The 26,709-nt window shown below is 37.5% G+C and overlaps 3 protein-coding genes, 1 long non-coding RNA gene and 1 pseudogene across 4 annotated transcripts; all 5 read left to right on the plus strand.

The window, feature by feature from the left end:
- Position 1: 1 nt before the first annotated feature.
- On the plus strand, positions 2–6,387 carry LOC129894556 (ABC transporter C family member 10-like; annotated as a pseudogene).
- An 841-nt stretch (positions 6,388–7,228) lies between these two features.
- LOC129896701 (putative pentatricopeptide repeat-containing protein At3g49142) lies at positions 7,229–9,997 on the plus strand. The gene has a single exon (XM_055972649.1). The coding sequence runs from the start codon at positions 7,446–7,448 to the stop codon at positions 9,477–9,479; it is 2,034 nt and encodes a 677-aa protein (XP_055828624.1). The 5' UTR covers positions 7,229–7,445; the 3' UTR covers positions 9,480–9,997.
- A 668-nt stretch (positions 9,998–10,665) lies between these two features.
- LOC129896636 (protein CURVATURE THYLAKOID 1A, chloroplastic-like) lies at positions 10,666–13,440 on the plus strand. The gene is made up of 5 exons (XM_055972569.1): positions 10,666–10,931; positions 12,027–12,151; positions 12,237–12,344; positions 12,540–12,611; positions 13,172–13,440. The coding sequence occupies exons 1-5, from the start codon at positions 10,763–10,765 to the stop codon at positions 13,241–13,243; spliced, it is 546 nt and encodes a 181-aa protein (XP_055828544.1). The 5' UTR covers positions 10,666–10,762; the 3' UTR covers positions 13,244–13,440.
- A 1,423-nt stretch (positions 13,441–14,863) lies between these two features.
- Positions 14,864–21,604, plus strand: LOC129896905 (hevamine-A-like). The gene is made up of 2 exons (XM_055972896.1): positions 14,864–15,623; positions 21,068–21,604. The coding sequence occupies exons 1-2, from the start codon at positions 15,245–15,247 to the stop codon at positions 21,571–21,573; spliced, it is 885 nt and encodes a 294-aa protein (XP_055828871.1). The 5' UTR covers positions 14,864–15,244; the 3' UTR covers positions 21,574–21,604.
- Positions 19,713–20,545, plus strand: LOC129896906 (uncharacterized). Its single transcript, XR_008768069.1, has 3 exons — positions 19,713–19,881; positions 20,302–20,436; positions 20,527–20,545. It is a non-coding gene; the product is annotated as an uncharacterized LOC129896906 (long non-coding RNA).
- Positions 21,605–26,709: the final 5,105 nt, after the last annotated feature.

Genomic DNA, 26,709 nt, shown 5'->3' on the forward strand with positions numbered 1-26,709 from the left:
TATGTTAATGTTTTTGGATCTACTGAACAAACAGAAACAAGTTGATCCCTTTTCCCAGCCATCCATTTTGAAGACAATTGTGTTATGTCACTGGAAGGAACTAATTGTGTCAGAATTCTTTGCGCTACTGAAAATAACTACTCTCTCTGCTGGTCCTCTGCTTCTTAATGCATTCATTAAGGTTGCTGAAGGAGATGCAGCTTTTAAAAATGAAGGGTTGTTATTGGCCATTCTGCTGTTTATATCAAAGAACCTGGAATCTTTGTCACAAAGGCAATGGTACTTCAGGAGCAGACTCATTGGCTTAAAAGTGAGGTCTTTACTTACAGCAGCCATTTGTAAGAAGCAAATGAGATTATCTAATGCTGCCAAGTTGATGCATTCCAGTAGTGAGATCATGAACTATGTAACCGTGGATGCTTATCGAGTTGGAGAGTTTCCTTTTTGGCTGCATCAGACCTGGACAACAATGATCCAGATCTGCTTTGCACTTATCATTCTCCTTCGTGCGGTTGACTTGCAACTATTGCATCCTTGGTACTGATTATATTCACAGTGCTGTGCAACGCTCTGCTTGCAAAGTTGCAACATAAATTCTAGTCCAAGCTAATGGTTGCACAAGATGATAGGCTCAAGGCTATCTCAGAGGCCCTTGTAAATATGAAAGTTCTGAAATTATATGCATGGGAAGCTCATTTTAAAAAGGTCATAGAAAAATGTTATTTGGCTGTTCAGTTGAGTAACGAATATAATTCCTTCCTTTACGGGTCATCACCTGTTATGGTCTCTGCTGCAACATTTGGGGCTTGTTTTTTCCTAGGTGTTCCACCGCATGCAAGCAACGTTTTCACTTTTGTAGCAACTTTATGTTTAGTTCAGAGTCCAGTAAGTGACATTTCTGACCTTATTGGTGTGGTTATTAAAGCCAAGGTTTCCTTTGCAAGAATTGTCAAGTTCCTTGAGGCACCTGATCTGGAAAATGCAAATGTTAGGCATAAGCACAACTTTGGAAATACAGATCATGCCATGCTTATGAAATCAGCTAATCTCTCATGGGAAGAGAATCCATCTCGACCTACACTGAGAAACATTAATTTGGAGGATAGGCCCGGTGAGAAGATTGCTATATGTGGGGAGGTAGGCTCAGGAAAGTCAACTTGTTAGAATATATGAGTCCACCACACGAGTCAGGGGACCAGGTCCCTTGACACAGTCAGTCAACAGAATGCTCGAGTTAAGTGCAGAAGGTAAAGTGACACACAATGTTTACGTGGAAAACCTCCTTGCTCAAGGTAGGAAAAACCACGACCTGACCCTCAGGATTTAGTTGTCAATCTTCAATAAGGTGCAAGAGCAAAGTAAACTATTACAACCTATTGTACCTAGTTACTAACCCTCTTCACCCCTTTGCTTGCAACACCACTATTACAAGCCTCAAGACTAAGCAATGTAACTATTGCCACTACACCACTACCTCTCAATGATGTAGACTTTTCAAACACACTCCAAAACTAACTCTAGCAATGAAGTCACAGTAAAACAATACATCTGCAAATAATCAAGATACATTTATACATCAGTAACTGATTTTACAATATTACACATAAGACTCAAACTACAATACAGCTACAACGGAGAGTATCTTGAGCAGCTCTACCAGGTCCCGTGCAGCTTTTGTTGAAGTTCTTCTTTTCTTGAGAGAGCACCAACACACGTTTTTGATTGTCAAATCTTGGAGAGAAAAACTTACTAACTTTGTTGTCCAAGGTTTTTGTATATACCTTGGAGATCCACAACCTAGGATGCATTTGATTGGCTTCAGGTCTGCTGTCTCTGCTGGTTCTACCAACCACAGCAGAGGATGACAGTTTTACAGCCGGCTAGTCTGCAACTTGACTTGCTCATGGGACCAGGTCGACCAAGTCCGTGTATCATGTCCTATAGTTTGTTGATCATCAAAACTAAATAACACAACTCTTCTGGCAGCAATTCTTGGAGAGGTTCCAAGTATCCAAGGAATTGTAAGTTGTATTCGTTACTTACTGTTTTCTTTGCTAGGTAGGAAATGACAAGCAGGTTCTTGAAGTTTTTATTGTAGGCACATACATAATTTTACTTCACTTCATGCAGATATAAAAATATAATTCCATATGCTCAACTGATCTATAGATTCTCCGTGTTCCGCAGGTTCAAGTTTATGGAAAAATTGCCTATGTCTCTCAGTCAGCATGGATTCAGACAGGGACGATACGAGAAAATATTTTGTTTGGTTCTCCACTGGATGGTCAGAGATACCTGCAAACTTTGGAAAAGTGTTCACTGTTAAAAGACCTTGAGTTGCTACCTTATGGTGATCTCACTGAAATAGGTGATTGGGGAGTTAATCTTAGTGGTGGTCAAAAGCAACGCATTCAACTTGCTCGTGCACTGTATCAGAATGCAGATATATATCTCTTAGATGATTCATTCAGTGCTGTAGATGTACATACTGCTAGTAGCCTATTCAATGTAAGAAAAATGTTGATAATTTTGTGCTTCATATCACTTCTTCTGATTTGGAAACTCAAGTCAGGACTGATTTTGCAGGAATACGTCATGAGAGCTCTCTCAGGGAAAACCGTCTTTCTTGTGACACACCAAGTTGATTTTCTTCCTGCTTTTGATATGGTTCTGGTTAGTATTTCTTGATGAACTTCTCATTGTTGTCTGTTTTTTAAAGAAGAAAAAAGATGTAAAGTATTGAACTCCTGATATGTTTTCAGTAAAATGATAATTAATTTTGAAGCTGAATGATTATATTCACAAGAAATGGCCTTACATATGTCCACTTTTATTCACAGTTGCTGTCAGAGGGAGAAATTTTACATGCAGCTCCATATCACCAGTTATTGGCCTCGACCAAAGAGTTTCAGGACTTGGTTGATGCACACAAGGAGACCTCTGGTTCAGAAAAGGTTGCAGAGGTTACTTCATTAAGGCGAGAATGTTATACAAGAGAAATTCGCAAGACTGATACAGGCAAAAATTCTATAGCTCCGGGAGGTGATCAGTTGATTAGGTTAGAAGAGAAAGAAGTTGGAGAGACTGGATTTAAGCCTTATGTTCAGTATCTAAATTAGAACAAAGGGTACCTCTTCTTTGCTATGGCTGTACTCTCGCACATAACATTTGCAGTTGGTCAGGTAACACAGAACTTCTGGATGGCTGCAAATGTTGATAATCTCCAAGTTGGCACATTGAGATTGATTGGAGTTTACTTGCTAATTGGAGTTGTATCAATGCTGTTTTTTCTCTCTCGCTCTCTATCAACAGTTTTTATGGGTTTGCAATCATCGAAATCCTTGTTCTCACAGTTATTATATTCTCTATTCCGTGCTCCTATGTCATTTTATGACTCTACCCCTTTGGGAAGGATATTAAGCCAGTAAATATCTCAAACATGAACATCGAAAAACAAGCAACGACATTGATATTAAGATGTCTATATACCTAATCATTTTTTCTACCTACCTCAATCCTTGTATGCAGGTCTCATCGGATTTGAGTATAGTTGATCTTGATATTCCTTTCAACTAGATTTTTACTTTTGGATCTACCACAAATTCTATTCCAATCTTACAGTGGTAGCTATTGTCACTTGGCCAGTTCTGGTTATCTCAGTCCCAATGCTTTATTTAGCCATTCAGTTGCAGGTAAGAGTTGGCCGTTTTATTTATCTCAACATCCTTTATACACCCCGCGCGCACACAATCTCAATCAACACTGTTCTCTTATGTGCCAGCATTAACTGATACACTGAGGCATTAAACTTTTTCTCTTACTCTTGACAGAAATACTACTATGCGTCTGCCAAAGAGTTGATGCGGATAAATGGTACTACCAAATCATTTGTGGCCAACCATCTTGCTGAATCTATTGCTGGAGCTGTGACTATAAGGGCATTCATAGAGGAAGGCAGATTTTTTATGAAGACTTTGAAGCTAATTGATATAAATGCCAGCCCGTTCTTCCATAATTTTGCAGCAAATGAGTGGTTAATTCAACGACTGGAAACTATTACTGCTATTGTTCTTGCATCCTCAACACTTTGCATGGTTTTGTTTCCTCCTGGGACTTTAAGTTCAGGTATGCGATGAATTAAAATTATTCTTGGGACTAGATAAAGAATTCTGTATTATCATTCCTTTACTTTTCGCCAATGTTAAGCAGGACAGGATTTCTGATAACGGGCTATAATTCTTTTGCAGGATTTATTGGGATGGCCTTGTCCTATGGTCTTTCCTTAAACACATCTCTTTTTTTTTTTCCATTCAAAACCAGTGCAGGCTAACAAATTACATCATTTCGGTGGAAAGACTCAACCAGTATATGAACATTCCAAGTGAAGCATCTGAGATTGTTAAAGAGAACCGTCCACCAGTCGATTGGCCAACAAGGGGTAAAGTTGAAATTCAAGATCTGCAGGTAAATTATATCTAACCTCCCAAATTTCTTGTATTTAAAATGTTCAAAATACTGACCAGTGTAATCCAAAGCAGATAAGATATAGGGAAGATACCCCATTTGTACTTAGGGGGATCAGTTGTACAATTGAAGGAGATCAGAAAATCGGTATAGTTGGCCGGACTGGGAGTGGCAAGACAACCTCATTGGTGCACTATTTCGATTAGTTGAGCCAGCAGGTGGAAGGATTATGGTAGATGGAATTGACATTTCTAAAATCGGTCTTCATGATCTAAGGTCTCGATTTGGGATTATACCTCAGGACCCTACTGTTATGACCCGCCACTTGATCTTGAAGAAGGTGGAAGAACCTAAAGTCTTGGAGAGGTTGGAGAGGTTAGTGGAAGACTCTAGATTCTTGTAGAAGCTTGTAGAGAAGTCTTGAAAGACTTGGAATTCTCTAGAATGTGTAGAGAGTTCTAGAGTAGGGACTTCTTTGTAAATATGGAGGGACTTGTATAGTAAATTTTATTTACACTTAGGCCCCTTAGAAATAGTATAAATAGAGGGGGCATTCATTTATAGCAAATCATCAAGCAATCAAGCATTCTTCCAAAAGCAATACAAAATCCTTCTTCATAAAAACTCTCGTCTTTCTTACAATCTAGCGTTCCCTTAGCGACCTAGTCTTAAAGGCTTACAAGATCGTGAAAGATTCGTGAGTAAGTTGTCAAGTGCCGCACGGAAGTCTTAGTGTGAAGTCTAAGTCCGTGACACTACACTCGTAAATGGAACAGTAAGATACAACTTGGATCCCTTAGGTCAGCATACCGATGAGGAAATATGGGAGGTAATATTAATCTATTATGCATTGTATCATTATTTTTTTTTTGCATTAGATGAAAGAATGTGCATTGTACCAAAGGCGGTCATCTGATTTATTGTTCTCGTTCTCATCTTCAATGGAAAAGGTTCTTGCGAAATGTCAGCTAAAAGAGGCAGTTGAAGAAAAAGAAAAGGGGCTTGACTCACTTGGTAAGTTTTCTAAATGCAAGTCTGGTTATTTTATCTGTGGATTTCTGTTTGACCATTGTAGAGTCATTTCAGTTGTGGAAGATGGATCAAACTGGAGCATGGGACAGCGGCAATTATTCTGTTTGGGACGTGCTCTTTTGAGGAAAAGCAAGATTTTGGTGCTTGACGAAGCAACTGCATCGATTGACAATGCCACTGATATGATATCGCAGAAAACTATCAGGACAGAATTTGTTAACAGTACTGTAATTACAGTTGCCATAGGATACCCTCAGTAATGGATTGTCCTATGGTTCTGGCCATTAGTGATGGTAAGACCTCTTCATTTACTTTTAAGCACGACTATGATAAGACTTTCAGACATGTTAATCCAAGAATGTTTTAGGTCTAATGACTTCAACTTTGGTTGTGAATACAGGGAAACTAGTGGAGTATGATGAACCAATGAAGTTGATGAAGCAAGAAGGTTCGCTATTCAGGCAACTTGTCAAGGAGTATTGGTCTCATTACCACTTGGCGGAATCTCATTGAAGCTAATTGCATGTTTGCAATGTCTTCTTTTGCCTGGCACATATTGTCCACGTAGTTGCAACTGCTATAGATGCCCCAGCAAGTCACCATTAGGATTTAGGGCAGTGGAGAGCTTAATGTCGACCTGTTTTTCATGAGCATGTGAAGTTAATCAAGATAAGGAATTCAAGAATAGCATAAACCAACGAGGGGGCAATAGCCAGTGCTCTAAATTCTATAGTATAAGTTGCTAGTGCAACCTTCAAGGCTCGAGAGATAATGAGCCTGAACTAACTGTAGCTCATGCTAATCTTCTGGATTTTGCACACATTTTCCATCGGTTGTATGTTCACAGATGTATATTATCCACTAGTATAAATGATGTTTTTGTTGCCTCAAGCCTCAGATGTACGTGCTGTTTTATAGACACATAATCGTCTTGTTATTCCTTCTTTCCTGAATCAATAATTCTCAGTATGTCATGACACGGTGATGCTACTATTACTAACTAATAAGCCATTTTTCCAGTCGCTATTGTAGTAGCAATGAATTTCATAGTCAAGAGGTGCACTCTAACAAATAAAGAAACTTGATATTTAGTAGACGCTTTTTCTTATCCTCATAAGGAGGCATATCCAAAACCCTCCTGATCTATACTACATTCTATATAGAACCACTTTTGTTGACAAAAAACACAAACATTTTTGTTACTTGATCAGCCATCAAGAGAAGCAAATACAACGGGTATATTAATCAATGAAATTAATGAAGTAGCAATTAATATAAAAATAACTGCTTTCGGTTGTGATGCTTACTTCCTAGCTCCAGTAAGAATAGGAGTGGTGACTACCAACATGTTATAAATCACTATTGACACTTAAACTTGATCCAATGAAAATAAGCTAAATTTTTCTTTTCCTTGTTTGTCTAAGGTACTAGAAATAATGAGGGTGTTAAATAAAGAAATGAGAAAGACTACTCGGAGCAACCCAAAATAGTGTATTTTCAAAAGGAACTAATGTGTTTGACCATAAAGTTCACGTCTTACCTAACTAATGTGTTCAATTTGTTTGGCTGCGATGCAAAATTTAAGAAAGTTAAAACGGGGATTTTGAATTTTTTGATCTTAAAAAAATAACTTCTAAGAAAAGTAAATAAATTGGGTAGCCTAACTTTTTTTTTGGGCATATAGTTTGTTTTCAAACTTAAGGCGTTTTATCAAGCCAATTCAAACATCTCTAAATACGAAATTACACAAACAATTTGAAAGGGGATGAGTTCTGATTACTCAGTGCTCATTAATATTATCTAATTTCATTTCCAATACAAATTGATAACCAAAATAAACTGCTCTATGTAGGATCAATGGACTTCCATGAATATATTTTTTCTTTCATCAGGAACTTCCATGAATAAATTAATTGAACAATCTTCAACAAATTGTAAGCTGTTGTTTCATGACATCCATTGCAAGCCCCCTTCGTCTTTGCCGTCATAGTTCCACAGCCAAATCATATATACAAACAGTGAGAAAACCCCAGCTGAGCTACTCTATCCATGTAGACGAAGTTTCTTCCAGTCGTATATTAGACGAACTCCCAGATATCAAAATACTGAAGAAACTTCATTCCAAGATCATTTTCGATCCGGGTCTATGTAACAACACGTCTCTTGCCATCAAATTGATGCGTGCTTATGCTGCCTGTGGCCAACCTAATGTTACTCGCCAACTGTTCGATAAAATACCTGAAAGAAATGCGGCCATTTATAATGTCATGATTAGGAGCTATGTGAATAATAAGTTCTACAAAGATGCCATTTTTATTTATAAAGATATGTGTAAACGAGATGTTAGCCCTGATAACTATACGTTTCCCTGTGTTGTTAAAGCTTGTTTTGGCTCCGATAATTTTAGGGTGGGGCTGCAGATTCACTGTGCTGTTGGCAAGAGGGGTCTTGGTTCTGACCTATTTATTGGTAATTGTTTGGTTGCTATGTATGGGAAATGTGGGTGTTTAGTGGAGGCTCGACAGGTTGTTAATGAAATGCCCAAACGGGACGTTGTTTCATGGAATTCAATGGTTGTTGGATATGCTCAAAATGGAAGGTTTGATGATGCGTTGGAGGTTTGTAAGGAAATGAATGTGTTAGGTCATAAACCAAATGCGGGAACCATGGCTAGCCTTTTACCTGCTGTAAGCAATACCAGCATTGAGAATGTCTTGTTCGTCAAAGATATTTTCATGAATATGGATAAAAAGGATTTGGTTCCATGGAACGTGATGATAGCTGTATATGTCAAGAATTCTATGCCTAGTGAGGCGGTTCAGCTCTATCTCCAAATGGAAACTTGTGGGATAGAACCTGATGCTATAACTTTTGCTAGCATTCTTCCTGCTTGTGGGGACCTTTCAGCTGCATCACTGGGAAGGAGGATTCACGAATCTATTGAGAGAAAAGGTCTTCGGCCAAATTTATCTCTTGAGAATGCATTAGTTGATATGTATGCCAGGTGTGGATGTTTGATAGAGGCAAGAAAAATGTTTGAGGGGATGAAGTTTCGGGATGTTGTGTCATGGACTTCCCTGATATCTGCTTATGGTAGGAGTGGTCAAGGTCGGGATGGAGTTGCTTTGTTTTCACAAATGTTGGAGTCTAGTCTTCAACCTGATTCTATTGCTTTTGTTTCCATTCTTTCTGCTTGTAGCCATGCAGGATTGCTACTTGAAGGTGAGCACTATTACAAGCTAATGACAGACAAATACAAGATTGTTCCTAGGTTAGAACATTATGCCTGCATGGTTGATTTAAAAGGACGAGCTGGACACATAACCGAGGCCTTTAATTTCATCAAGCAGATGCCTATAGAGGCTAATGAGAGAATTTGGGGTGCTCTTTTGGGTGCCTGTCGGGTGTACAATGATATGGATGCTGGGCTTGTAGCTGCAGACAATCTCTTTGAATTGGCCCCAAAGCAGTCTGGTTATTATGTCTTGCTATCGAATATTTATGCAAAGGCTGGAAGATGGAAAGATGTAACGACTGTTAGGTCAATCATGAAGGGAAAAGGGATTAAGAAAATGCCCGGTGTCAGCAATGTGGAGCTCAATAACATGGTGCACACCTTCCTTGCTGGTGACACGTCTCACCCACAATCAAAGGAGATCTATGAAGAGTTAGACATATTAATAGGTAAGATGAAAGAGGAAGGATATGTCCCAGAAACAGATTCTGCCCTTCATGACGTTGAGGAGGAAGACAAAGAAAATCATCTAGTAGTTCATAGTGAGAAGCTGGCTATTGTCTTTGCAATTATGAACACCAGTCATGGTACACCCATTAAAATTACTAAAAATTTACGCGTGTGTGGAGATTGCCACATTGCTGCCAAACTTATCTCCAAGATCGCGCAACGTCTTATTGTAATTAGGGATACAAATCGTTATCATCACTTTCAGAATGGAGTTTGCTCATGTAGTGATTTTTGGTGACGCTGCCCGGAGGTATATAGTTGTGCGCGTATTTCAGTTGCTCATGTAAGTGGGCTGCAAAGTTTTTATCCTCATTTTGCTTAGCACGTTACTCTTTCGGGCTTGCAATCAACAATCCTTTGATTGCCTAATCACACTGTTGGCCCTCTAGCTAGGCTTGCAGGAAGAGTTAGTGGGTAGAAATGACATACAACACAAGCAGTTGAAGGAAGATTTGGACCTAAGTTGCTCATACTGCGAGAGGCCTCTTCCCAGTTCCCATAATCATATTCGTTACACATTAGCTGTAAATATTGATTTTTCTCAACTTCAACTTGAGATAAATAGTTCTAAGCTCAATTAAGCCACTTCAGGAGCTGTAACTTTTAATCAGAGAAAGGAAGCCTATTGTATGAGAAAATATATTGTCTTCAGTTTCATGCTCATTGCTAATAGACTAAACATACCCAATAATTGTACCAGTTTGCATAATCTGTCTGTATTCTTGATCTGATAAGATGCTAACTGTTTGGAGTAAATATATGTTTGTTTGTTTTTTATATTAAAAAAAAGTGATTTTTGTAGGCATCAAGAATATTAGCGGGCGCTTGGGATGATTTTAGGGGCGGCCTATTCCCTTTGGGTATAAGGATTCACTATTTACTACGTAAGATACATTAATGTGCTAAAAACATGAAACATGTGTTAGTGTTGAATTCATGAATGATAATGACCCACTATGACGAGTTCAATTATTGCCGTTTGTTATTCACACCTCACCTACCTTTGCTCACCTAACTTTAGGCCTTTCAGGCTTGGGTAGGAAAGAGATGGAAGTAACGATATTACAATTAAAAACAGTACTCGATACATATAGCAGTAGAAAAATAACAGATATCAAATATTTAAAGTATGTGTGAATTGCACTCGGATAATTATATTAGATGGTCGTTCAATCATTTTAATTATCAAAAAAATTGTCATTTCGTGTATATTTATAAATATTCATGTATACGCAGATGTATAGAGTATATCGTAATATAGATTCAGTGTATAATTTATATTATATAATCAATGTATATTTTGTATGACTTTTGACAAGCTATATTGTATATTGAGCTTGTATTTTCTATAATTTTAATTATTTTTTAGGTAAATAAAACATAGTTATATTTATTATATATATTTAAAATTGTCTCTTAACAAAAAGAAAACTGTAAAAAGGTGTAGCTGGTTGCTGCCTTGTGCCAACTCTATATATGATATGGGAAAAGGAATTTCGTGAGAAGAATTAGACGGCAAAAATGGCTACAGCTTCTTCTGTATCTTCTTCTTCTTCAATGGAACGGATCGTGTCACTTCCACATTCCTCCATGACCATGAGGTTGCGCCATTCCAATGTCCCTTCTTTGCTTCGTCTTTTTCCGCAAGCTGCGCCGTCTTCTTTTTCATCGACTTTTAGGAATCCCTCAGGTATTATTTCTCTGTTACATTGTCTCTTTTTTTTCTCAGGTTCCTTGATAGTAGTGGTTTTGGTGTATCTGTTTTGTTTTTTTGTGAAGTATAAAGCTGTTAATTTGAGATACAAACTTTTGACTTCTTTCTCAGTGAGTTAGCATCATTTTTACCAAAGCCTAAATTAGGGTTTGGCCATAAATTTTGGATTAGATTTTGAAATTTATCTTCAAATATTTGTTTGGAACTTCTATTCACAAAATTTCAAATTTTTTACAAGTAAAATACATGTCAAAACACAACTTGTAATTACAAAAATCACAACTTCAAAAACTCAATTTTTCAAGTTTCAACTTCAGACTATGGGTCTCAATCGGTCTGGCCTGTAATATACCCCGCCCAAGGAAAATGACCTATCAGATGTCTATGATCCATGACGCTGACACATCTCCTTTGTGATATTTTGCTATTGAAAACTATCAGAGTTGGTCCAACTTTTCAAGGAAAATAGTAGTTGAAATGTTTGAATATACGAGCAATCCATCATTAAGGAAATACAAACATTGATCATATGGAGTACAAATTTATCACAAATTACAAAATTGTCATACACTGGTTGGGGGAATGGACTAGTCGGTCTACTTATATGGGTTTGATCAATGCTCCCTCTTGAGTTAGTTTTTGAGGTTAAGTTAGGCCAAATTTTACATTGTATCAAAGCGACGCCCATCCTCGTTTGGGCTCCCAATCCACACTCTAATTGGATTTGGCCATGAAGGGGGTGTTAAAGTAGGTTAGAGTCCTACATTGGTTGGGGAATGGGCTAATAATCTCCTTATATGAACTTGGACGATCCTCCACTCTTAAACTTAACTTTTGAGGTTGAATTAGGCCTAAATTTAGCAAAGCCTTATTGGTCCCACTCCTTTTATGTTTTTATGTTCCTAGTTTCCAAGTGAATGGATTTGGGATGTTGCCTATAAAAGAAGAAGTCTTTTTACAATTCCAAATTGGAAATTAAAAAGAATTTATTTCCTGACTTTTTAGTTCTAGGAGATTACTAAGACTTGCATCAAGCCAGAGTTCTTTGGTCTAAGGTGTAAAAGTTTTCAGGCTTTCGACGTTGCATCGGTTCCAAGAGATTTCCTATATTCAAGATCAGGGGTTCCTTTTCTGAAGAGGAAACATCTGAATCTGCTGCTCGCATCAGAAAGTTATTTTCCAATGTCAAAGACAAGGTAAGGCTCTTCATTTGCTATGCCTCAAAACTGGCTCATTTCTTCATTTGCTGAGATCCAACTATGTGTGAAATCTTTGTAATAGTGGGACGGACTCGAAAAGAAACCCACAGTCTTTCTTTATGGAGGTTCTGCAATCCTTGGTCTCTGGTTATCTTCAACCATTGCTGATGCATTAGACTCCATACCACTGGTAAGTGATCTAATTGCACTAGTCTTTTCCAGTGTTTTATCAACACATAGGGTGCCAAATGCCAATAGTGTCTATGCTACATTGACTAGTTTAGTTAGCCTTGTCCGTTTGGGGTTATCATAATTTCTTCTCTCATTTCTTGTGATTATTGAACCTAAGTGAATGTCTCTGACGGTCTAACCTCTTCTGAACCAGTTACCTAAGTTTTTGGAGCTGGTTGGGCTTGGATACTTTGGATGGTTCATCTACAGATATCTTCTCTTCAAGGTATGGTCTTAGCATAAAAAAACTGCAGATCATTTCTTGCAATTAATAGCTATTCTACTGTTAGGTATAAACATAGGTTAAAATAGCATGCACCACAAGAGTATTTTGCTAAGAAATTTCAGGTCAATTTTAGAGGAATAACTTTATCAACCCACAGTTAATACTACTCTAGTCATAATGCAAACAAAGTATTATTCATTCATTTCTTCTCAAACTGTCACCTTGGTTACATATAGGCCAATCATGCATCTTTTTCAATGTCAGTTGAGGCAAATTAAAGTCAAGTTGAGTTTTCACATGTTTTAGTTACATTACTTGCATAACTCTCCATGCATCAGAGACTTCGACATGCCAAACAACCTAGGAGATCATGTTTCAGTTTAGTTTGATAAGCCACAAATCTATATCTCTACTGCAAGAGCGTAAATGTTTGGGACTTAAAAAACATGCTGAATATGATATTCTATTACTAGTGGTATCATTTTTCTGTCAGTTTACGTTCACAGTTGAAGGTAGATTTGCATATATGGCTAATGCTAAAACTGGATTTTCTGTCTCAGAGTGGAAGGGATGAACTGCGAAGTGATGTTCAAGCTCTTAAGAAAAAGATTACTGGTGATGAAGAGGAATAGCAGAAATCAGTTTCTGCATCGTTCAATTGATCTTGTACACTCTTTTGTATGAAGACATTTGTACATTATCAATTAATCTTGTATACTCTTTTGTATGAAGACGAACATTACAAACTAGTCAATCTACCCCCACCAACAAAATAAAAAACCACCCCTGTTCCAATGGCCAATAAATATAAGAGGATTATTTTAAAGGACTCTGTAAATGTTGAAAGGCCACTTGGTTTTACAAGAGATCAGCGTATCCGTGCACAAGCAGTTGGTAGTGGTGTTAATGGTGAAAATTATATTGTCAACTCACATTTCCAGTTTTCCATTGCATTTTCATCCACGACATGAATAGATTTGCAATATTGCTTACAATAGCATTTTTAACAACCAGAGTACATCAATTTGGGCATTAGTTTGATGAGGAGGATTTCTGAACCACAGATTAGATTTAATTGCAGAAGTGATAACAGAAATCAATAATATGCACAAATAACCTACAAATAGTGCGCCTTTCGTCCTAGCTGTGAAAAATGATCAGAGATCTGGGAATCCATTTTGTTCAACTTAAGCTTATTATAATTTCGAAGAAGCGGAGTAGTGTATTGCTTTTTGCACGAGACAATGAGGAATTCAGAATTTAGACGTTGTGAATTCTAAAAATCATATCTAAAAACTTCTTGATAAGTTCGTGGAGACTGCAAAAAAAAAAAGAAAAAAAAAAGAGAGAAGTTAAATCTTTGAACGTGTTTTTACATAAAATATGTGTTCTTTGGTCAGCTCAATAATTAAGTAGTTGGAAGTACAGCAACTAGCCATATGGTGCATTATCAGCAGCACGTCTTTCCTTGATCCACACTCAACTTCTTATTTAGGATATGATTATTTATCCCATATGATGTGAACTCAATTCATTATTTCATAATGTAATAGAAGAAAAAAAAATTGGCCATAGGATTATTAATAAGTGAAAACTTTTTTTATGTATATATGTATTGATTGTTGAATTCTATTAACACGAGAGAAAACTTCTAACGTAGTGATAAAGAGGGTTAAACCATATTTTAGGTCATAAGTTTTGACTCTCAAAGCTGTAGCATTTTTTTAAATCCCCTCATCTCCCAAGCCCCATCATGTCTCTGCCCCTGGTTTACTTTGCTTCTTGAACCACGACTAGGTGAAGGCGCCTTGCATTTGTGAGGTTGCATGTGGGACAATTGACTATTTACAACAACAACATAGTCAATTATCCCACATGTTGACTATTTGACCAGCTAAAATTGATGGAAAGGTCAAGAAAACCCGCATATTGGTTCACAATATGCACTTTAGCTTCTTTTTAGTCTATTTATAATATTTTGATCAACTTACTCATATCTCGATTAATTACACATGACAATAACTTCCATCAGTCCATTGTTGACTTTGGCTTTTCGTCTGGACAGTTTGATTCTATTTGAACTACCTCATACACGTCGACTTAACCTGATAATTATAAGATAAAAAGGCACAAACGCTAAAGCTTAGTTTACTATTTAGGACTAGTAATTTTACCATGAAAAATCCATATTTCACTTTTCAATCTTCGCTAGCCCCCATTTTGTTGCCTCTAAATTACTTTAAAAGAAGGGGGGAAAATAGACAAATATGCACGGAGAGAAGTGGTTATCTCAGAGATGACAATAATAACATATTCAGTATAATTTTATTAGTAGGATTTGTAGACGCGATGTAACAAACCTTACCCCTATTTTTCTCTGCAAGAGTGTAGAAAGTCCGATGTAAAGTTTGAAGATGACATGACCAAAAATATCCTTTGATGATTGACTTCTTCCTTCCATATTCCCATCTGTCTTTGGTTGAAATTTGAAAATATTCAAAGAATCCCCATAATGCAAGAGAGTGGCACTATTTTATAGAAAGAAAATATCCTTTTTTTTCCCTTCCAAACCCTATAAAAAGCAATCGCTTTTAATCTCCACCATAACCCCAAATCCCAATATTCTATCAAAAATGACCATCAATCTCCTCCTTTCCTCTGTTTTATTCTTAGCCATCGTGCACAACTCAATTGCTAGTGGCATAGCCATTTACTGGGGCCAAAACGGCAACGAAGCAACTTTAAACGACACTTGTAATTCGGGAAGATATGCCTATGTCAACTTAGCCTTTCTTAACAAATTCGGTAACGGCCAAACCCCAGAAATCAATCTCGCCGGTCACTGCAACCCCGCCGTCAAAGGCTGCACAATCGTCGGCCCAGAAATCAAACACTGCCAAAAATTAGGCGTCAAAGTAATGTTGTCCATTGGCGGTGGCATTGGAAATTACTCATTAGCTTCAAAAAAAGACGCCAAGGACGTTGCACGTTATCTATGGAACAATTTCTTAGGCTGTAGGAATTAAAGAGAGAAGAACTGAGATAAATTTTCTGTGTATCTATTTATGTCATATACATTTAGTTTATATAGAACTTATACAATGGAGACAAGAAGATATGGGCTGAAAATCTGTACAAAATTCTATTCTATATGCCCATAACTATATGGGCATAAATATATTAAATGTACATTTTAAATTTGCTTGTGGTATATTATATATATATATAATGTTATGTGGAGGAGAAGTCTCCACGTGTGTGTGCTTAAGAGTCTTAAACTCTTCAGCTTCTTCTATGCTCGTCCTTATCTCTTTTTCTTCCTTTCTCTTTGCTCTGCAGTGTTCATGTTCTTCTTCTTCTCTTCTTCTGCTTTCATTTTCTTCTTCTTCTCTTCTTTTGCTTTGGTGCAATATTCCTCTTCTCCAACATCCCCCTCAAGTTGGAGGGGAGTGTGAGCACCTTCAACTTGCGCAGGATCGCCCGATGAGAAACCCCAGAAAGGGGTTTAGTGAAGAGATCGGCGAGTTGGTCTTTGGAAGGAACAAATGATAGCGAAATCAAACCAGAGTGAAACTGTTGGCGCACAAAATGACAATCGAGCTCAACATGTTTGGTGCGCTCATGGAAGACCGGGTTTCGAGCTATATGGAGGGCTGCTTGACTGTCTGAGTGTAGCGGAATTGGAAGGGAAATTGGAGCAGAAAGATCTTCAAGAAGGCGAACTAACCAAGTAAGTTCAGTAGTAACACGACGCATGGACCTGTATTCTGCTTCTGCGGAGGACAAGGAGATCGAGATTTGTTTCTTTGATTTCCAAGAGATTGGAGCTCCTCCGAGGGTAATAAAAAAACCACTGACCGATTTGCATGAATCTTTACAGGAGGCCCAGTCCGCATCGCAAAAAGCCAGTAAGGAAAATGATGGATCGGAAGAAAGTAGGATGCCTTGAGCTGGATCTGTGGTCAGGTAGCGTAAAACGCGTAAGGCAGCCGAGAAATGGGATAAACAGGGTCGTTGCATGTATTGACTCAGAGCAAGAACAGCAAAGCATAGATCTGGGCGAGTGTTGGTCAAATAGTTCAACTTTCCAACCAAGCGGCGATAAGGAGTGGGATTATCCAAGCGAGGACTGTCGTCTGCTCGAAGCTTGAAGGAGGGATCCAGCGGAGAAGTGACTGAAGGCAGATGAGAGACATCGAATTCATGAAGAAGGTACATGGTAAACTGGCGTTGATTACAATAAAACCTTGATCTTCTCTCAAAATTTCCATGCCAAGAAAATGATGAATTTGCCCTAGGTTTTTGACTTTGAACTCTGTGTTGAGAAAGCATTTGATATTGTCGAGTTCATACAAATCATTTCCAGTAAGGAGAATATCGTCGACATATACTGCTAAGATAGAAGTAAGTGTCCCATTGTGTTTGAAAAATAGGGAGTAATCGTTTAAAGAGGAAGAATAGCCTTTGAAGGCTAAAGCTCCTGCAAGTCGAGCATACCACTGCCGGGAAGCCTGCTTTAAACCATATAGGGATTTCTTCAGAAGACAGACATGGTTAGGACTAGGAGGTGTCAGTCCTGCTGGGAACTTCATAAAAACCTCTTCTTGGAGGTCACCATGCAAGAATGCATTGTTGACATCCAATTGTGAAACAGACCACTTCTTTTTAGCTGCAATGGTAAGCAGGCACCGGATAGTGGTCATCTTCACAACAGGTGAAAAAGTCTCGCCATAGTCTATACCTTCCCTTTGTATATCCCCCCTCACTACTAGTCTGGCCTTTAGTCGTTCAATCCTTCCATCTGAGAGATGCTTTATCTTGTATACCCATTTGCAAGGTAAAGCTTTCTTTCCTTTAGGCAGCAAGACAACATCCCAGGTGTGATTTGTTGCCAAGGCCTGAAGTTCGGAGTTCATAGCCTCTTTCCATGCTGAATGTTGGGAAGCCTGGTTATAGCAGGTAGGCTCAGTGATGGTAGAGAGAGAGTGGATGAGTTTTTGATTGTGGAGGGATAAGGAGGAGAAAGCATATCCTTTTGGCTTGTGAGGGTGATCAAAACAGGTTGTCCATGGATCAGTGAATATGACACTATTGCAAATGTAATCTTTTAGGTAGCCAGGTTCATGAGACATCCTGCTAGATCTTCTTGGTAGTTCTGTGACAGGAGCAGGGGCAGGAGTGTCTGGTGATGCAGGTGGAGATGTTTGTTGAGGAAGTGTGGATTCGGATTGGGTCCTGTAGGAAGAAGTATTAAGATCATGATCTGAGGAAGAAGGGTAGTGCAGAAAAATAGGTGTGTGGGAGCTTTTAGATGAGCTAAAAGGAAAATGTGATTCATGAAATCTGACATCTCTGGATACAAACACTTTCCTTGTATCAAGAGATAACAGTTTATACCCCTTGTGCTGTAAAGGGTATCCCAGTAGGACACAAGCAGTAGCCCTTTCATCAAACTTGTTTCTCCCTTGTCCCAGGGTAGAAGCATAACATAAACATCCAAAATTTCTCAAATGGGCATAGGTAGGTTCTTGTCTAAGAAGTACTGCATAAGGTGTTTGTCCTTTTAGAACACTAGATGGTAGTCTATTAATGATATGAGTAGCTGTTAGGACAGATTCTCCCCAGTAGATCATTGGCAATTTTGACTGAAACATTAACCCTCTTGCAATTTCTAAGAGGTGTCTATGTTTTCTCTCAACAGTTCCATTTTGTTGAGGTGTGGCAACACAGGATAAATGATGTAAGATTCCTTGAGAAGCAAGAAATGCTGATTCCTGTGTCCCTTTCCCCAATTCTAAAGCATTGTCAGATCTGATCATTTTAACCCTGAGATTGAATTGTCTCTCTACCATGGATAGGAAGCTTTTTAGTACAGGAAAAGCATTACTTTTAGTGCTTAGTAAGAATGTCCATGTCCCTCTACTGTAGTCATCTACTATGGTGAGAAAAAACCTGAAACCATTGTAAGTACTACACTTGTAGGGTCCCCAAATGTCTATATGAATGAGATCAAAAATATGTGTGGATTTGATGTTGCTAGTAGGAAAGGGTTGTTTAGTTTGCCTAGCTCTAGGACATATGTCACAAACAAAATCAGAAGTGGATTCACATGAAAGAAAACTTAAATGTTTCATTGCTGAAAATGGAAGATGTCCCAACCTTACATGCCAAAGTTTTATACTAGGAGTGGCATTAACATGTACTGAATTAAAAACTGAAAATGATTGTGGGATGGGATCTGGAGATACATCATTGAAACTATTTCTAGACTTGTCAGTGTTGGAATCCAATAAATAGAGTCCTTCTCTAACTTCACCAAAAACTTGAGGACTCCTCACTGAAAGGTCCTGCAAGAAACATCCAGTAGCAGTGAATAGGACATCACACTGAAACTGAACACAGAACTTGTGAATTGAAAGTAAATTATACTTAAAATCTGGCACAAACAGCACATCAGTTATGACCTGTCCTGGCAAAATAGAGATGCTTCCTATATGGGTCACACTTACCTTGAAAGAATTAGGTAAATTAATGTTCAAAGGCACAGTCAGGGGTTCTAGAAACAAGAAGGAATTGGGGTCAAAACACAGGTGTTCTGAAGCTCCTGAATCAATTATCCAAGTATCTTGCTTAAGATTAGTGTGTATGGAATTTGAGTATTTAAAGATAGTACCAGCTACTGCATTTGCATTGATTCCTGTCTGTGTCAATTTGCTTTGCTTGTATATTTGTATCATTTCTGCAATCTGCTGCTTGCTGAACTGTTCCTCAAAATTTTTATCACTGATTCCAGGATCTGTCCTGGCAATGTCTTCATCTGCTTGCTGAGTCAGGGTTGCATTTGCTTTAATCTGAGAGTGATAGTTTCTGGAGTTGGTGAACTCAAAATCTGCAGGAAATCCATGCAGTCTGTAGCAACTATCATGCACATGCCCTGTTTTTCCACAATGAGTGCATGACAGGTTTGGATCATATTTCTTCTTACCCTTAAATCTGTTCTGTGACTTATCATGTTTCTGATTTTGACCTGGATTGCTATACCTCTGGTATGTGTTTGTTCCTGTTACTGCTTGATGTTTGAATCTCTGTATATTTCTTCCTTGTCCACTGGCCATGAATGCTGCAAACTCAGCAATCAGTTTGTTGTCCTGTTGTTTTGCTTGACTTGCTGCCAGAAATGATCCAGAATCAGAGATGTAGTTTGTGTTTGCATACACTTCCCTTTGACTCTCATCCTGCAAAAGCAATGAATATGCAACATCCATTCCAGGTAAGGGATTCATCATAAGTATATTTCCTCTTGCCTGAGCATATATATCATTTAGTCCCATTAGGAACTGAATCAACCTTTGATCTTCTAGTGATTTTGTTAATTTTGCTTTCCCATCACAAGTGCACTTACATGAGCAACAAACAATTACATTTATCCCATCCAATTCATCCCATAGTCTCTTAAATTTGGTGAAGTAACCTGCAATGTCACTATTCCCTTGTATTAGACTTGTTAATTCCTTCTGCAGGTGGTAGATTTTGGCACCACTTGACTTCCCAAACCTCTGCTCCAGACTGTCCCAAAGTTCCTTAGCAGTTTTGGAACTCATTACACTATCTGCAATATCTTTAGATAGTGCATTTGATATCCAACATATGATCATGTCGTTAACACAACTCCATTGTTCAAAATCTGCAGATTCCAGTTCTGGAGCCCTGCAGGTTCCATTGATGAAACCAAGTTTCTTCTTGGCTGATAAGGATAGGAGGATGGATCTCCTCCAACCTGGATATCCTCTTCCGTCGAAAACATTGTTGACCAAAGTCATACCAGGTGAGTCGGAATTGTTTAGGTGGTAAGGATGGCTGCTTTCATACGTGGTTCCTTTCTCTCCACTTCCTGACTTATCTTGAGCTGCTTCAGGCATTTTGTTTCAACAGGGATTTGAAGATGATGATGATGTAGATTTTGAAAGTGATGATGATGATGATGGTACAAACACAGATCTGAATTGAGCTTAGAAATGCTCTGATACCATGTAGGAATTAAAGAGAGAAGAACTGAGATAAATTTTCTGTGTATCTATTTATGTCATATACATTTAGTTTATATAGAACTTATACAATGGAGACAAGAAGATATGGGCTGAAAATCTGTACAAAATTCTATTCTATATGCCCATAACTATATGGGCATAAATATATTAAATGTACATTTTAAATTTGCTTGTGGTATATTATATATATATATATATATATATAATGTTATGTGGAGGAGAAGTCTCCACGTGTGTGTGCTGAAGAGTCTTAAACTCTTCAGCTTCTTCTATGCTCGTCCTTATCTCTTTTTCTTCCTTTCTCTTTGCTCTGCAGTGTTCATGTTCTTCTTCTTCTCTTCTTCTGCTTTCATTTTCTTCTTCTTCTCTTCTTTTGCTTTGGTGCAATATTCCTCTTCTCCAACATAGGCGGGCGTTCGTCTTTTAGGCCTTTGGGAAATGCTATTCTCGATGGAATTGACTTTGATATTGAGCTTGGATCGTCTCTTCACTACAAAGATCTAGCTAAATACTTGAAAAATTATAGCAAGCGTGGAAGAAAAGTGTACCTAACAGCAGCTCCACAATGTCCATTTCCTGATAGATTACTCGGTACTGCCTTGGATACAGAGCTTTTTGACAATGTTTGGATTCAATTTTACAATAATCCTCCGTGCCAGTTCACTCCTAATAATACGGATAATCTGAAAAACTCTTGGATCCGGTGGACGACGTCGGTGAATGCGCGATGGATATTTTTGGGGCTTCCGGCTGCACCGCAGGCTGTCGGAAGTGGGTTCATTCCGGTGGATGTGTTGACGGCGGAAATTCTTCCGGTGATTAAGAAATCACGCAAGTATGGCGGTGTTATGTTGTGGTCGAAATTTTGGGATGAGCAGACCGGATATAGTGTCTCTATTCTGAAGAGTGTGTGAAAAATGTTTTTGTGAGAAATTTGAAAATAATTAAAGTCTGTTATAAAATATAACTAACACAACAATATTTTATAATTAGAAAATAAGGAAGAAGGGAAAACAGGAGAGAAATATGTAGTATCTCCGTATGTCCATTCTCAAAGCCAAAGATTGGCATTTATAGATAGGAGAACAAGCTAAAAAGAAGAAAAGATAACTAGTGGGCAACTTGCCCACTTAAGGTGGGGCCCACGTAGAAAAAACTCCACTAAAGAGACATCCATTTACATAATACTTCCCCTTGAATGTCCACGTGTAAAAAAAAAAAAATTACAAGAAATAATAGACATAGTTATTTTCAATATCCATAGATGTTGAGCCTCGTTGAAACCTTACTAGTAAAAGCCCATTGGGAAAAAAAATCTAGCGAAGAAAAAAGAGTACACATAACTGGTAATACGCCTTGAATGCTGCCTCATTAAAAACCTTACCAGGAAAACCCAGTGGTACAAAACCTTGGTTAAGGAAAAAAGAGTGCAGCGCATATTTACTCCCCCTGATGAAAGCTTCATTTGATATTTTGGAGACGGCGCATTCCAACCTTATGCCTTAGCTTCTCAAAAGTTGATGTTGGTAATGCCTTTGTGAATAAATCTCCAAGATTATCACTTGAACGAACTTGTTGTACATCAATTTCACCATTCTTCTGAAGATCATGTGTGAAGAATAATTTTGGTGAAATGTGTTTCGTTCTGTCTCCTTTTATGAAGCCACCTTTCAATTGAGCTATGCACGCGGCATTGTCTTCGAATATAATTGTGGGTATTTTAACATTATTTTCCAGACCACATCTTTCTTTGATGAACTGTATCATCGATCTCAACCACACACATTCTCTACTTGCTTCATGAATTGCTATTATTTCAGCATGATTTGAAGAAGTAGCAACAATGGACTGTTTTGTAGATCGTCATGATATAGCAGTTCCTCCGTGTGTAAATAGATAGTCTGTCTGAGATCGAGCTTTATGTGGGTCTGATAAATAACCTGCATCTGCATAACCAATGAGGTTTGCGCAACCTTTGTTAGTATAAAACAAACCCATATCAATAGTACCCTTTAGGTATCGCAAAATATGTTTGATACCGTTCCAATGCCTTCGCGTTGGGGATGAACTATACATTGCTAGCAAATTAACAGAAAATGTTATGTCAGGTCTAGTTGCGTTAGCAAGATACATAAGTGCACCAATAGCACTGAGATATGGTACTTCAGGACCAAGAATTTCTTCATCCTCATCTGGAGGTCGAAATTGATCTTTTTCCACTTCAAGTGATCGAACAACCATTGGAGTACTTAATGGATGTGCTTTGTCCATGTAAAATCTTTTTAAGATTTTCTCAATGTAGGCAGATTGATGGACAAAAACTCCGTCTGCTAAATGTTCAATTTGCAGACCTAGACAAAGTTTTGTCTTTCCAAGGTCTTTCATTTCAAATTCTTTCTTTAGATATTCAATTGCCTTTTGGACCTCTTCAGGGGTTCCAATGAGATTTATGTCATCAACATAAACGGCGAGTATAACAAACTCTGATTCCGTTTTCTTAATAAAAATACATGGACAAATAACATCATTAATATAACCTTCATTTATTAAGTACTCACTTAGGCGATTATACCACATACGCCCTGATTGTTTCAGACCATATAATAATTTTTGGAGTTTTATTGAGTATACTTCCCGAGACTTTTTACATACTTCAGGCAATTTTAATCCTTCTGGAATTTTCATGTAAATTTCATTATCAAGTGAACCATAAAGGTAAGCTGTAACCACATCCATTAGGTGTATTTCAAGATTTTTATGTACAGCTAAACTGATGAGATATCGAAATGTTATTCCATCCATAACCGGTGAATATGTTTCTTCATAGTTGACTCCGGGTCTTTGAGAGAATCCTTGTGCAACAAGGCGTGCCTTATATTTTACAATTTCATTTCTCTCATTTCGTTTTCTAACAAAAACCCATTTATAACCAACTGGTTTTACACCTTCAGGGGTTTGGACTACAGGTCCAAAAAACTCACGTTTAGCAAGTGAGTCTAATTCTGATTGAATTGCCTTTTGCCATTCTGGCCAATCACATCTACGTCGACAATCTTCGACGGATTTAGGTTCAAGACTCTCACTATCTTGCATGAGGTTAATTGCAACATTATATGCAAAAACATTATCCACCGTAATTTTTGATCGATCTAAATTTATCTCATCACCGGTAGAACTTATTGAAAGTTCTTCATTCACTTGAGTCTCGGGTTCACTGATTTCTTCTGGAATATCAGAATTACTCAAACCTTGACCTTCTTCAGAAAGTTCGTGTGTAGTATCATCTTTATTATTTCTTACGCTTCTTTTTCTAGGATTTTTATCCTTTGAACCCAACGGTCTACCACGCTTCTGGCGTGTTTGGGATTCAGAAGCTATGATACTTGTAGATGGTCCTTTTGGGACATCAATTCGGATAGGTACATTCACTGCAGGGATATGTGACTTAGTTATCCGTTTCAAATCAGTAAATGCATCTGACATTTGATTTGCTATTTTCTGTAAGTGGATGATCTTCTGGACCTCCTGCTCACATGTGCGGGTGCGTGGATCAAAATGTGATAGTGATGAAACTTTCCACGCAATTTCTTTTTCTTTTTCGGGTTCCTTTTTCTCTCCCCCTAATGGCGGGAAAATTGTTTCATCAAACCGACAATCTGCAAATCGAGCAGTGAATAAATTGGAGATAATATTAAGTGGATAAGTGGATGACCACTACTTGGCTGCTAACATGTCATTAGTTTTAAGCCAAAAAAAATTGTGAAAGCAAAATGATCTTACAAATTATATAAAAGCTCACTTACGAATTAAAGGGAAGAAATGATCTTTCTTAATCTTTTATTTATAAAAATGAAGATCTATTAAAAAAATATAGAATTAAAATAAATTTATTAAGAATTAGAAAATCAAAATTCACTTAAATTATTTGATTGATATATCAAATTATGCCTGAAATATAACGATTTTTAATAATTAAGTGGTTATTCTATTTTGTTGTTCATTGCATTCAAAATGGGATTTAGGACTTAGAGCTTATTTGGATAGGCTTTTGACTTTTGATTTATATTTATCATTTTAACTTAAAATTGAGTGTTTATAAGCACTTTTTAATTTACTTAAACACTTTAAAAATGCTTTAAAAAGTGACGAGGCAACTGTGGCTTTTTAGTTTCACTCATGGTAACTCATAATAAATTTAGTTCATTTACTTTGTCGAATTGATTTCTAGTTTTCGATATCTCGTGTAAATTTATTTAATATGTAGATCTAGGAGCCCTAAATAAAATTTAAATTATACCTTACCTATTTTATTCTTCAACTAAGAAAAATAAATTAGTAACCCATAGACGATAGATATCAAAAAATTGAGTTGCATATTTTGAATTAAAAACACTTAAAATAAATCGATCCTAATAGACTCTTATAATATAATGGCAGATATGTGGATATTTCAATCTTTTATTTGTTTGATCAAAATTATTGTTCCCAATATTAAAATCATGTATTGAATTGGGTAAAATATAATAGAAGGCATATCAAGAATCCACGGAAATATGCTTTTTGGTATAAAAAGAAAAGGAGAGGGGGAAGGGAAAGAAAACAAAGAAGACATCATTTCACGAGCAGAAATAGAATCACTTTAGCTTAAACGTGTAATGACCTTGAGGGTGATTTTCGAAAATATGTACAAAACACGCGTGAACAGTAACACGCGTGAACAGTAACTTTTTGGGCAGAAAATTGCTCTTTTTTCCCATTTCAATATTTTTCATCATTTGTTTGAGTTCTTGAACTTCTTGAGGTGATTTGAGAAGAGATTTTTAAGGCAAAGTGTTGGGTAAGTGATTTTTGACCTAAAACCTTTCCTTTTCATTAAGTTTTTGATGATTTTAACCCCTAAAGTTTAGTTTCAAACCCCAAATTTTTTTGTTTCTTTCCTAATTCGAATTTAAGGAAAATGATGATTTCTAACTCGTTTTGAGCTCTATTTTTATGGGTTTTTTCAACCATGAGTTCCTTATTACAAGTAGAATGTGATTGTCCAATATATTTCCAAATTTGACCTTTTTCGGAAATAATTAATTTTTGGATCATTTTACCCCCAGTTCCGAAACCTATCAATATGGGTGTCATTGGACTCCTTGTGATGTGTATGTTTAATTGTTGATAGTGGGTTGTCAGTCCGGACATTGAATTTGAGATTTGCTTGTTCAGTGGAGGTGTTCGAGTGCAGTTTCAGCAATTGAGGTAGGTCTGGCTATCCTTCTTTGAGACTGAGATGGGGTAATTAATCATTCATATGTTATAGACTTCAAAATGGGGTTTTGGTATGAGTTGAGAATGTTATATATATATTGTGATGCCGTGTGGGGGCTTATTTATTAATGTGTTATCGTGTGGGGGTTTATTTGTATTACATAGCCCGTGTGGGGGCCTTATTTGTTTTGAGAGCATGTGATTCATGATTTGCCTAAGAGAGAGGCTTGAGTATATTATTTAACTTATGATGCCCGCCTGAAGGGTTGAGTTGGGGGTTTTGAGCATGCTTGAGTATTGAAATATCATTGAGAAATGGGTGAATATTTAAATGAAAGTATTTCCTCCCTATTACTATTTATTGAGGGTGAATATCATGTGTAGGTTAAGTTTTGAGAACTTTGAACCTTGTACCACATATGAGTTGAATATTACTTCTATGCCATGTGTGTTTTGATGCATTCATCCTCATTCATCATATCATGAAACACGGGAAGTTGAGAAATATGGAAATTCTTTTTGAGAAAGAAAATGAAACACGTTTAAACCTTTGTATCTTGAGTCCCTGACCGAGATAGTTTTCCGGCAAGGTAGTGGATGCATTGTGATCCCAACCTTTGTATCTTGAGTCCCTGACCGAAGTAGTTTTCCGATAGGGTAATGGATGCATTGTGATCCCTTGACCACGAGGATGTGGCAAGGATAATGAGATATTGTGATTGAGGTATATGGTCTGCGAGACCCCCATGGGTCCTGCTTGGTAGCACAGCTCGGCAGGTATATACGACAGGCTG

This window comes from Solanum dulcamara, chromosome 7 (genome assembly GCF_947179165.1).
Source record: "Solanum dulcamara chromosome 7, daSolDulc1.2, whole genome shotgun sequence".
NCBI classification, from domain to species: domain Eukaryota; kingdom Viridiplantae; phylum Streptophyta; class Magnoliopsida; order Solanales; family Solanaceae; genus Solanum; species Solanum dulcamara.

What these genes read in the sequence shown, in the direction of transcription:
- LOC129896701 (XM_055972649.1), top strand. Translation starts at nt 7,446, where the DNA reads ATGACATCCATTGCAAGCCCCCTTCGTCTTTGCCGTCATAGTTCCACA.
- LOC129896636 (XM_055972569.1), top strand. Translation starts at nt 10,763, where the DNA reads ATGGCTACAGCTTCTTCTGTATCTTCTTCTTCTTCAATGGAACGGATC. An exon ending in TTTCCAATGTCAAAGACAAG is followed by an intron (nt 12,152 to 12,236) that starts GTAAGGCTCTTC and finishes TCTTTGTAATAG; the next exon opens with TGGGACGGACTCGAAAAGAA. An exon ending in ACAGATATCTTCTCTTCAAG is followed by an intron (nt 12,612 to 13,171) that starts GTATGGTCTTAG and finishes TTTCTGTCTCAG; the next exon opens with AGTGGAAGGGATGAACTGCG.
- LOC129896905 (XM_055972896.1), top strand. Translation starts at nt 15,245, where the DNA reads ATGACCATCAATCTCCTCCTTTCCTCTGTTTTATTCTTAGCCATCGTG. An exon ending in TCTATGGAACAATTTCTTAG is followed by an intron (nt 15,624 to 21,067) that starts GCTGTAGGAATT and finishes TCTCCAACATAG; the next exon opens with GCGGGCGTTCGTCTTTTAGG.